Source organism: Chiroxiphia lanceolata, chromosome 7, assembly GCF_009829145.1.
Source record: "Chiroxiphia lanceolata isolate bChiLan1 chromosome 7, bChiLan1.pri, whole genome shotgun sequence".
Classification (NCBI taxonomy): domain Eukaryota; kingdom Metazoa; phylum Chordata; class Aves; order Passeriformes; family Pipridae; genus Chiroxiphia; species Chiroxiphia lanceolata.
This window is the reverse complement of record NC_045643.1, coordinates 17,996,804-18,009,485: the sequence shown is the minus strand read 5'-3', so window position 1 is coordinate 18,009,485 and position 12,682 is coordinate 17,996,804. Positions and strand designations below refer to the sequence as shown.

General features: G+C 37.6%; 1 protein-coding gene across 1 annotated transcript in view; it reads right to left on the bottom strand.

Moving 5' to 3' along the window:
- The window catches only part of SP3 (Sp3 transcription factor), a 34,386-nt gene that overhangs the window by 15,057 nt on the left and 6,647 nt on the right, over positions 1–12,682 (bottom strand). The window contains 1 exon segment of the mRNA XM_032692930.1: positions 6,632–7,997. Coding sequence (XP_032548821.1) covers positions 6,632–7,997 — 1,366 coding nt within the window.

Sequence of the window (12,682 nt, the reverse complement as noted above, 5' to 3'; positions counted from 1 at the left end):
CGGAAATATGGTCTTTCAACTGAAAACAGATTGCAGCAGCACTGCAACATACCTTCACACCAATTTCCTCACAGCATCACAAATTGACTGTCTGCCATTTCAACATCTTGTAATCAGACATGTCTATTCATTTATTTTTCCGAATAGAGGCTTCTCTTCTTACCTCTCCCAAGAAAACAAATGTGAATTCCCATTTCCTTTCTGTCTTCTCTTGTTAATTTTGTTTTGTTTTCTCTACAGTGCAACCCACATTCCCTCAGTACCTTGACTCATCTTGCCTTAATCTCTAGATATGAGGAAGCTTTAATAAAGATGGTCAAATTTCTTAGACACTATCCTTGTTCATTCCCATCTAAACTAAACTTTCTAAATTAAACTATCTAAATTAAACTCCCTCTACTAGTTGACCAGCTGTGCAAGTCTTTCAGATGGGAAACTGAACAGAGTTAATGATTTTTACTCTGATTTGCCCCCCAAAACTTAGGTGTGAATTTAGGCATTTTTATTATACAATAAATTACAAGGCAACATAAGATACACTACAGATTGTCTTCTTGAAATACTGGTGAACCTCAACTCAGAAGACAGACTGTCAAGTAGATTCAATAGCTCTAAATCAGATTTTAATTTTCTGAGGAAAAACAACTTGTGTGTACAAGTCTAGGAGCAGGACCTCACAGTGCTGAATATTCAAGCAGTATCAGCAAAATGATTAAAATAGAACCAGAGATTTTTTTCCTTGCAAGAAATGCCACAACTGTATCTCCAAGTGATCCTATACAATATTCTAAGCCAATTATTTAAGAATTTGAATCACGAAAGCACTTAAGCCAGTGCTACCACAACACACATTATGCGTCAAAGAACAGTTACTTCCCCTACATTAACTCTACTCCCTTGAGATGTGCTATCTACAGATCCTCAAGATTTTGGATTCTTACAGACAGTAATGCCTGCTGTAGCATGCCCTTTTTCTGGTTTTCTCACGGTTGAAAATATAAGCAGGGATTAACTAAAAAGGGGGAAGAAGTCAATCATGCTTGACACAGAAGCCATGAATTCCATAAATATGTAAGGAAAGCAAGAGGACAGAGCAGCAGGATCAAGTATTTCAACCCAGAAGAGTATCAGACTGCTACTAGAGCCAGACAACAGAATTGTCAGCACTAATTCAGGAAGACAGAACTGTTCAGCAAGTGTTTCTGTTTAGGCAAAAGTCAAACAATGGTTCTATCACTAGATGAGAATGAAAAGCTTCCCACTGACAACAAGTCAGGAAGATGTAAAAACAGATACTGAAGTAAACACTTAATAAATCAACAGATTAGGATAATTTTCATTCAACACTTTTAAGAGAAGGCTGAAGAGCTCTCTGTGGTTTTAATGCTGTAAGCCTTTGACCATGTGAATGCTCCAGTGGGTTAGAAAAAAGCTAGTACTGTGATAATACTGAAAGAGGATAATCAAAGACTCAAAGAAGTAAGGAAAGAATTAATGTCACTCAAAATGGGATTATGTGAACAATTAGACTAAAAACTAAATTTTTTTTAATCAATGATGACACCGTTGTTGATATAATATACTTGAAAGTTCTGCACAGCAAGTGACTTATTAGGACAAAGGAAAACATTTTGATTAATGAAGTACAAAACATATGTGGAATACATGAATAAAGACTGACATGAAGTTTAGATGCACACTGAGAAACTATCATTTCTATACGACAAATTACAAGGACATGTCCCTGACAACGTCTGTTTTATCTCCTTTTGTCCTTAGAAATTACTACCTTTTGAAAAAAAAATTGTGCCTTCTCCAAGCAGTGAAAGACAACCCACCAACAACCCAGCCTGATCTTCAAGAGGGCAATCACAGCTAGGATCCTGGTGAGCATTCCTGGCATTATGAAAAGACTGCCACTGCCCTTGGAAGAAACTTCAGATACTTTTTACAAACCAGATGCACTGATAAGTTTTGTTCTGATGTGAGAGATCAGAACCAAAGTATGTGATCGTGCCCAAGAGGTTCCAAAGGCAAGAAAACTGTGCAGAACCTGAAACAATGGACCTAAGTGCTGAGACTGCAAAAAGACAGCAGATGAGTTTCTAGCCTTTTTTAAGTTGATGCAGTACTGGAAATAAAATCCCTTCCCTCTTTCACTTCATGGATACTTGCTGCACACTCCTACAGGTGTATTAGAGTTTTCCTTTTGCTTCAGGAGTATTTGCAAAAAGAGTATTTGAAAAACGAAAAAGAAACGAGCACCTGAAACTGGGTAATATATTCTTTTGTGAACATCCTGAGGATATCTGAGACTAAGATAAGTCAGGCTATTGTCCTTAACCTTGAGAATCTAAGTTGCACGCCCAGACACTTGGCATTCATGAGAGATGTTTACTTAGGTACATTTGTGCAACGAAGTTTCACCTCACCACTAGAGGCTGTAAGAAAATTGAGGAAGACTGAGCTGTTTTGGAACATAGAGCAGAATAGCACATGAAGCACAGAACAGGAAGGATGCAACAATTCAATCTTTTCAAGAATTTGAAAAAAAAAATGTAATTCTACTCCACAGCAATAGATTTGCATTAAAAAATTATCCAGACTAACCATAGTTCTGCTAACTTTCTTACACTTCAATTGAGATAATTACTATGTGCTGTTATAAGCAAGATTCTGAAACACATACAGCATGATCATCTAATTCTTCCACAATTTATTATTTCCTTTGAAAATGATGCTAAAATAAGGAATTAATTTAAGCATGCTGTAAGCAAACTATTACACAAGATTGGTACATAAATAGCTCTAATTCCCACACTAACTTAAATTCATCAGTTTCCAATTTTAATTTTCATATAAAAAATAAAACAGTAGGGGAATTGTTTTTAACTGTTTTGATTCTACAACATGCAAACTAAATGCCTCAAATGAAAACTGGATAGCCCTAAACAGATGTTGTGAGATGAAAATATTTACTCAACATCATTGTTTCAGTTTACTTCACGCATTTCACAAGACTTTTTAAAATCAGATTTAATTTCATAATAATAACATGCCCTTGTCTCAAAAGCTTGGTATAAAGAATGCCTTAGAAGGGAAACCTGCATAACTGAAATTAAAGGCTAAAAAACTGGAACTTAGAAAGGAAGAGAAAAAACTAAGTTGTGTAATACTGAAAACCAGCCAAAATTTTTTAAAAGTTCTAAATGCCAGAAGAAAGTGCAGAACACTACTTAAAGCATAGCTATCTCATCAGAAGCATTAAAACGTTAAAAATGGAGCATTCACAGTTTTACTTGCAGGGATGGTTGTTTCAATTTTGCTTGTTTGGGAGTTTAGACTGTTTTATGAAACAGATGTTAGCCCAAAGCCTCACAAGATATCAGTAGATGAAAGACAAATTGTCACCTGGGCAAACTATTTACCTGAAAACTGTCAGGTATTTTTGGTCAAATTTACAGTAGCTAAATTACTCCAGCATAAGATACCTGGCAGGAATGGAATGAAGTCACCACCACAAACAGCCACCACTCCCACTCATTATCAACTGGTGTAAGCTGACCAACAGCCCTGACTGCAAGTTCAATGGCAGCAGGCAGATGAGTCCGACAAGGAGCTGTGTACACTCTTGCAGAGGAGGAGCTGTGGAAGAAAGATGTAGAAATGCAGACCCCAGTTTTGCAGTGACACTTTGAGTCAACTCTTGAAAGGAATCCCTTTGACTTGATTCCATCTGTAGACCAATCTGGAAAACTGTTTGTAGAGGGTTTTTTTCTATTAAATAAATGAGTCTTTCCAGGTGAGCGTGTCTGGGCTGATAAGTAGCAAAGTCCATTCTCAAGCCAATGCTACTTTCTTTCAGGTAATTTCTAGTTTCTTCAGATGGTACTGGAATAGTCAAAAGAAGTATATATAAAAAAATGTATCCAGCATCCTATAAAGCGTTAAGCAACCTATATAAGAGCTGGTAAATTGCCTTTTTTTTTCCCAGGAAATAGCCAATCCAAAACTGTGATTCAGTACATTCCTAAATTAGCTGAGATGCTATTATGATTATATTTTGATTGACACAGTAAGTTTCCTTTGTCCAGACAACGGCAGAGGGAGAAAGGGCAGTGCAGGCAGGAATCCAAAAACTTACAGATTCCTCCGAATTGACAAAACTCACAGGATCAGAAATACGAAAACCAAGCCGGTACATTTCAGTACCCAATATTTTTCAAAAGAAACACTACTTTATATTAAATGTTTTAAGAAAAAAATCAAGATAAACATGCTAAAAAAACCTTTCTTGAAGAAGTAAGTCACTAAGGAGTAATGTGAACTGTGCATGTAATCGCTCTTTTTGTTACATACAACACAGTATCTTATTACGACTGCCAACAAAAGGAACAGACTACTAGAGAGCTTTCTCAGGGTTTAATTTCCTCTCAAGATCAAAAGACTGAAGCCAAACACAGGAGGGAAAGATATCTCTTTGCCAGTGTTTAACAGTAGATACTATTTGATACAGCTTTTGTTGGAAAAGCAATGCTGAAGAGAGTTTCAGCTATGACTAACCAATACCCTTCCCTTTGCCACCACAGGACAACACTAAGCACAATGAGGAATATGAGCTCTAATTAACATTTGAAGATTAAAAAACGCTCGGCCAAGACTTCTCAGGAGAAATTCAGTGCAACAGAAGTCTCTGCATATGTATGCCTGGTAAAGTGGACATTTTGGTAGAAAAATAATTACTGGACATTTTTCAAAGAAAACTGTACATTTACTGGACAGAGCTGTTGGCTTTGTATTAGGGGTTCTGGTGGCTTTCCATTATGCAAATAAAATATAGGACCTAGGTATAGACATTTTTAATCTCTCACACATTCATGAGTACAGTAAAGATGTCCCCTGCTACTTACCTGTGAAGTGAGCCTTGAAGAACACCTCTCACACAATGGCCTGTAACAACCAAAATCCAAAACCTACTGTTTTCACAGCTACACTGCTAATAGAGCAAAATACATTATCTGGACCTCGGGCAGTACCTGCATATTTATTTTTCACCAAAAGAAAGGGTGCCATACTATATTGTGAAGGGTTATAAACAAGAAGAGGAAGAACAATGCTTTCTGTTACTTTGAAAAAGTGAGTTTCTTCTAACATAAAGAGGGACCAATTACATTCTTCCCAAATTTAGGGGATGGTAGTTTTAATACCTTCCAGTCCATTTACTACTTCTAGACAAGTAGGAAGAATGTCACTATAAATCTCCACCTCATCTTTAATATAATCAGGTATTTATAGCTATTCACTTCAGGCAATAGTTTCTGCTATTCATCTAGTACTTCTGTCTATTTAATCACATTTCATATATCCATTTAATCTCTTGCCTTCCCATGTGAAATTTCTCATAGGAAAATACAGTTAAAGAATCCTTGATGGAACTCCCTTGCATTTTATTATGAACACCATTGAAATATTCTCAAGAACCATCAACAGACAAAGTGATACACATGGCACAGAGCAGGCTCAACTTCTTTTTCACGTCTTTTTTTTGCTTCCTTTCTCCTTTTCCTTTCTATCTTTCTTCTCAAGTTTCTGTTACATTTCTTCACAAGCAATAATATTAGCTACATACCAAACATAAATCTCAGAAATAAGTTCTCAACTTTCTTGTATTTGGTATTAGCCACAGGCCCTTTTTCCAAGATTTAGATTCTGACATCTGAGTTTACCTGTATTAACATGCACAATACGTGCTTTTTGTTACTGATGTCTGTACCCCATGTCCACACAGGTAACCAAGTATGATGGAGACAAAGACTTTCTCACTGGAAACAGAAAATGCCCTGAAATTTGGAATGCACTGTATGAAATTTACCAAGATAAACAAGCATTTTTATTTTTTCTCACATAAGAAACACCTATTTTAAGAAAACAGTACTTCTTCTCTGCTTACAGAGATAAAACACGCTGTGAAATTATCACTCATGACTGTACATTCTGAAATATACTGCAAATAAGTAGTACTGGAATTCACACATGTCCTTAAGCACAGACTCCATTTTGATATTTACATGCTTGTTTCACTTCTGCTTACATGAGCTTCCTACATCATAGTTACACTGATACTAAATCAGCAGGAAATGAGTTGAACAAAAGAGCAAATGAATAACAGCACCACAGGGGGTCTGAAAATTTTCAAGGGAAAAAAATTGCATCAACAGATATCTTTGGATTTTCCACAGAAACTTCATCTACTCAGGACTAGAAAGAATGGGTATGCTTATGATGGGTATGCCTTAGAATAGTGGCAGTTGAAAGCCAGATTTCCCCTCTTTCAATTTAGTATGCAGATCTTCTGTATGGTAAGTCTTGTAACCATCTATAAACACTGAAGTGCTGTTAACAAATAGGACCAGTTGGAGTTACAGGAGCTTATATGAAAGAAGTGAAGTAGGGCTATGTTCTACCATTCTAATGGAACAGTACTGTCAAATAAAACCTATCATCACTATGCTTAACCCACTGTATTATGTAGGCTTCCACAGCAAAACAATCATGTTCCGATAATCACCATTTAAACCAACGACATGCAGTAATATAAAAGAATTTTCTGCAAAAAGAGTAAAATAAATACCTGCAGGACTGCCAGCATTTTCTCCTTGATGCAGCTGAATACCAGCAGAATCTATAGAGTTTACTGTAACTGTCTGTAGATTTGGCAATTGAGCAGTGCTTAGACTAACTGGAGTTGACGTCAACGCCCCACCTGCTGCAACTTGGCCAAGAGTGAGAGTCTGCACAGGGGTCAGAGTTATTTGTTGACCAGGTGCATTCTGAATTTGCAAGTTCTGCAAGTTCTGAACTCCTTGCACTTGAAACGTCTGCCAGGTTATCTGCCCAGAAGGGGTCACTGTTTGTGCCTGAATTAAAAAAGTTCCAGGATTCAGCTGCAGTTGAAGATTTTGAAGAGCCTGCTGAGAAATACTTTGACTTGCTTGTACACCGTGGATTGTCTGTTGCGCAATACCTTGTACAATCTGGGCTTGACTGGTTGGCTGCTGAGATTCTTGTAGCTGTATGTGTTGTACAATTGGCTGTGCTGTGGAGACCTGAATATTCTGAGCCTGTGTGTCATCAGAGACTGACGTTTGGATGTAATTTCCCTGAAGATCAGAACTATGAACTTGAGCACTGGTTGTGGTCAAGTCATTTGCATTTTGTTCCAATATACTTGAACTGTCTATGGTAACGGGCAATTGTGATGAAGATGACGTTGGCACAAATAAGTCATTATCGGTCGCGGTTTCTGTAATTTCAGGAGAAACTTGCTCACCAGTCCTTTCAGAAGTATCTGAACTCTCCATGGCTTGTCCAGTATTTATCAAGTGCCCATCTGCATTAATGCCTGCTGTCATGGTTTGAGAACCACTGCCAAGTCCCAGAGAATCTAGATCGACACTATTGATGGGTACAAAAGTAATATTTCCTGGCAGTCCAAGAGGGACGTTAGCAACTACCTGTGCTTGGCCAGGGTAGGATGAACCACCAATTGCAACTCCCTGAACCTGGACTTGACCAGACTGACTAGATAAGATATTCTGAATATTAGCTGAAGATGTTCCAGAGGCAATGATGGTTTGATTAGAGCCAGGAATGATCTGAATTTGACCACTTTCTTGATTTATACTGCTATTATCAGAAGAGGCTGCAAAGCCAAGTTGAACTTGCTGACCATCCGCTGTCTGGATCTGGGGTATTACTTGGTATTGTACGTTAGACACTGTACCATTCGACGAATCTGATCCTGGTGCAACAGAAAAGATTTGTTGATTTTGCAAACTCTGAATAGGAAGGACATACTGCCCACTTGAAGTTACTGTGGCAGCACCTGGAATCTGTACTATATTACCAGCTTCGTCCTTTATAGTGGTAGGAGCTGCAGACAAGACCTCCCATCTGTTTGGAGTTCCGGCTAATTGCACAGAAGCCAAATCCCCTGTCTGAATAAAAAGAAAAAAGAAAAGACAAAATTAAAACAAGTGATGTACAGACTATGTGTTAGACCAATCATGCAATTCAACACTAGATATTGATACACTACTGGAAAACATGCAGTACAGCCTGTATGAACATCAGCAACCGGATTTAAAATTATGAAATACAGATTTTGTAAGTGAGCTAATGCCTAACTCAGGGTAACCAATCTGTAGGTTTTGAGCTGCACATTGCTTGCAAACTTCTCAAACACAGCTCCTATGTCATGGCTATGTCATGTGATCAGCAGCAGGGTTATTCTGGGGGGGTAGGGCTGCTGGGTAATCTAAACCCCTGGCTCTGGGAAGAAGGGAGCTGGCAGGGGCTCCTGGAGCTCTCAGCACCAATTTACCCCAGGACTCAGCTACACTCTGCACCCAGCCTGGCACCTATCACACAGAAGTGGAGGAATCGCCATGCAGCCAGTGCTGCCTATATCTCCTGGAGCTCCACTGCCTTTTGACTCTGTTATATACGATATAAGTGTGCATGTTGTGACTCTCAGCAGTACAGAGAATGTTAAGAGGTGACACAGTCACACAGCTGAAAAGACTGGACAGCCTCAGTTAAGTTACACTAACACAAAGTCCTACTATCTAGAAGTTTATAGGAGTTACTGTTTCACTAGGGAAGAAGGCTTCTAGACTAAGGATTTTTACACTGATATCAGGGTTGGATTAGTCATATGTATCATTTGGGGAGGGGGGGAATCTCTCTTAATTAAGTTGGAACAACAGAAAAGACCAGTGTTTCAGAACAGCCCCCCTAGATGGTTAAAAGAACCTAGTATGCTACTGGATTTTATTCAGCAAAGAAAAGGTAAAAAGCACTTACCTTTCTTTACCAAAGCAAGCTTTTTCAGAATAGGGTATTAAGAATTAGATTTAACATTCTGCAATGCTTAGCACAGATTTGCATAGTCAACCAACTTGATATTGTAAATAATAATCAATCTAAAGAATATCAAGTTTCTCTTTATCTGTTCTACCACACTACAGTAAACCAATAGAATAACTTAATATTTATCAACAAGCAACCAACTTGTCTTACAACCAATTCAGCTCTGTGAAACAAATTTAGTCCCTTTGTCAGAGTCCAGAGGACGTAGAAAGAAAACCTCTAGTTTGTCCTTCTGCACTGATACTGTGATCACTCCTGGTAGGGAAATTACCAGAGCATATCACAACTTCTTTGTGATGCTGCATTCTGACTTCACTTACAGTAAAGCCTGAATATGCAAAATATAGCATTCATCTAACTCTTTCCTAACACAGCACTGAGACTTAGCCAGCCTGAATGAATCCTGTGGCAGCTGAGTGAATTTAGTCCACAGCACTGGATGGGACTTTGCTCGTTTCACTTTCTTATCCTATTCTGGCCCACAACACTAAAATCTTCACATGTACAAAAAAAGTATTCTATTTTTTGAGTGCTTATTAAAAAACAGTTTCACTGTGCTTGTCAAGCTTCATTTCCAACAAGGAAACACATATCTTGGTTCTAAATACCTCTCAAGAACTGTACAAATAATGACTGTGAAAAAAAAAAAGAATGCTGGTTTTCTTTAGCCCTCAAAGATATGGGCCATTCACTTTAGAGTTGGACTCAATGATCCTTGTGGGTACCTTCCAACTCAAGATACTCTGATTCATGTGTGATTCATAACCTTACATGTAGTTTATTAGTAAACAGATACAGCATCATCAGAACAAAACTAATTTTATGGCCTTAATGCTTCAAGGAAAAGAAGGAGTAAAAGGAGTAATTGTAATTCCTTTTATTATTTTATTTTCCTCTTATACTGATTAACCTGTCATTTACAGAATATATTTAAATCCTTTAGTCTGTCAAGTTTGTAACTTATGATATTTGAAAAAAAAAGTAATATTCCATATCATATATCTTATCTAGAAGGTGGCAAAAAATTCCATTTTCCTCTGCTATCACATGAGCTTTATACATTTGCATTTAATATTGTTTACATACAGTTACCAGTTGCTGAAATGCTGCTAAGAAAGTTCATAACTACTCAATTCACAAGCATATAAATACTTATTAACTGAAGGTTTTATAAAGTAACAAAACACCCATAAAAGTTACAAGGTAAAACATCAGTCAGAAAACATCAAAAGCAAAAATATGACTGTTATATGTTTTAAGTGTGTAATTATAAAATAAATGTATAATATAACGTGCTGATAGTAGCTGTTAGAACAAAAGAGAAAGAAAAAGTAATGGAAACCATTACAAGTCTGATATAATTCTTCACTGATATAAAACTATGTACAAGCAAATGCTGCATGCTTAGGCTAAAACTGGACTGATCTAGTATGCAATAGCATGTCTGTGTGTACTCCTATGTAACACATATGAACATCCTCCACAGAAATAGTTCAAAGGGAATCTGTCTCCTTCATGATATGGAAGTGACCTACGTTATTGTATTTCCAAAACATGTAGATTCCCATATTGCCATTTTCATGTTAGGCACACATCTCTTCTCACCTTTTCACGATCTAGTGAAATCTTCCCTCAAATCCTGCTCTGTAAGACTTTTAGCACAATAGAGCCACTCTTCTAGTAGATGTACTTGTCAGTCCATGGAGAAGTTCAGGGCAGCCTGAACTTCTGCATGAGGATATGAAGCCACTGCTACACACAGCACTAAATGCCTGTTATTCACATGTTGCTCTTACAGCTGGCTATATCAGACACCAGCAGACGAATCATGAGGAGGGAGGGGCAAAAAAAGGGTGAGGCTTTCAAGAAGCTATCTGGCAGCTATTGAAATTACTAGCATTACAGCATGAAAAAAACCTGCATGGTAAAGAGTATTTAAGGATGATCTCTAACCTCAAATGGTCATCAACCTGTCATAACAAGATTGACTCTTATACCCTTTCTCAAAGTCTGATGGGCTAGTAGGACATTTCTTGGACTTCTTTCCTACTAACTAAAGAGTAGTAACCTTTCTTTGCATCCTCAGGCAATTAAGCATTTTGGTAGTAACTCAAAAGTTCTGCAACTGATATATGAGCAGTAACATCTGCAGCCTACTTGTTTACTGATCTTTACAAGGTAGTTGAAATCCTCCCAGTTTTATTTGTTGTCTCTCAGCCATCCGTGAAATATACTTAAGAGGGCAGAGATAAGGCAACAGCTCTTTTCCTTATCAACTGATGCTCAGGCAGCAGCTATTTGGAAGCTGTTCCTTTAAGAGAAGGCTGGACGGTTGCAATCCAAAGGCTCCGTTTCAAGAGGAAGGGACAAAGATCTGAGGAAAGTTCAGCACTAGCCAGCCAAGGAGGAGAGAACAGGAAGCAACGGGGAATTCACTGGAAGCAGCATCAGGAAACAAGAGAAAGAGACAGGAACAGAGCAAAGAGAGTAGCTGACATGAGACATGGGAAGAATTAAAATCAAATGATATGTCCACCTGGAGAAAGGTCAAGTACCAACAAAGAGTGGAAGCAACAACCGCTGTTCAGCCTGTCTTTTGATCCTTTAACAGGCCTTGTATAATTTCTAGTGGGTAAAATAAATAGATGTCTCTGAGCCAAAAATCCCATCCCTGAAGAATCAGGGGTCATGATAAATAAAAATCTAATAATTGTCTTGTTCAATGTGTTTAGAGAAAATTAAAGTAACATTAAGCCAAATGTGGAAGGAGATAAAAGAAAGGCATACAGAAGATAAAATACCTTTTAAAAGTGATCTAAACCATACTGAATGATAGAACTTGGGTTATAAAAAATAAAATATCCTTCACCAAAGTAAAACTGGAATGGGAAGAAATATCCCTGTGAGAACCTGCCAGGTTGTAGACACCTGAATTTCAACATGTCAAATGTGACCAACTGGGTACATGCCTTTGGCCATCAGTATTTTATTGCTAAAGAACAACTGAATGCTTATCTCTGCTGGTCTATTGTAGACTGCTTTTTACTGCACTTTTTGGAAAGTCACTTTTGCCCCATTTAGTCCTGGAGCAAAAGCATCAACAAAATGAGCAGAGGTGGACAGATAATGAGTCATGAGCTCCTAAACATTTAAAAATCACATACCAAAAGAAGAAGATTGGACACTGCCTCATCCAAATTGTTGTTTTATGAAAGAGTTAGGGTTCTAATGCATGAGTTTAATACCATGTGTTTACCAAGCTACAGTAAACTATCTCTGCATTCTTAGGTCATTACAAATACTAGATAAAATGCATTTGCTTCGACTCTTTCATTAAAGTATGAGCTAATACATTCTATCTTGTATTTGCCATAGGTTAAAACCATGTTAAACATCCGCCACTGTGGTTCAGTTGACACAAAGCTGCTTGTTAAGGCAAATTAATTCTGTTGCATGTTTCAGCCCTCTGCCAATGAAGCCACTCAATTCAGAGAAATACATGTGCCCAAATCAAATGTTTAGAGAAACAAAGAATGTTTCAGGGAAAAAGTATTATCTGGGCCTGCTTAAAATGTTACTTTAAAATACACGCTAATCTGGTGAAATACATCTGTGTCTCTTTTAAAGAACATCATCTTTTTTCTTAACGTGGACAACTGGAGTCAAAATTTCAGTAGCTTTTTATCAATCAGCAGAAGTTCAGAACCTGCCCAAATTAAGACAATACAATATTCCTGATGTTAGAAGAAAC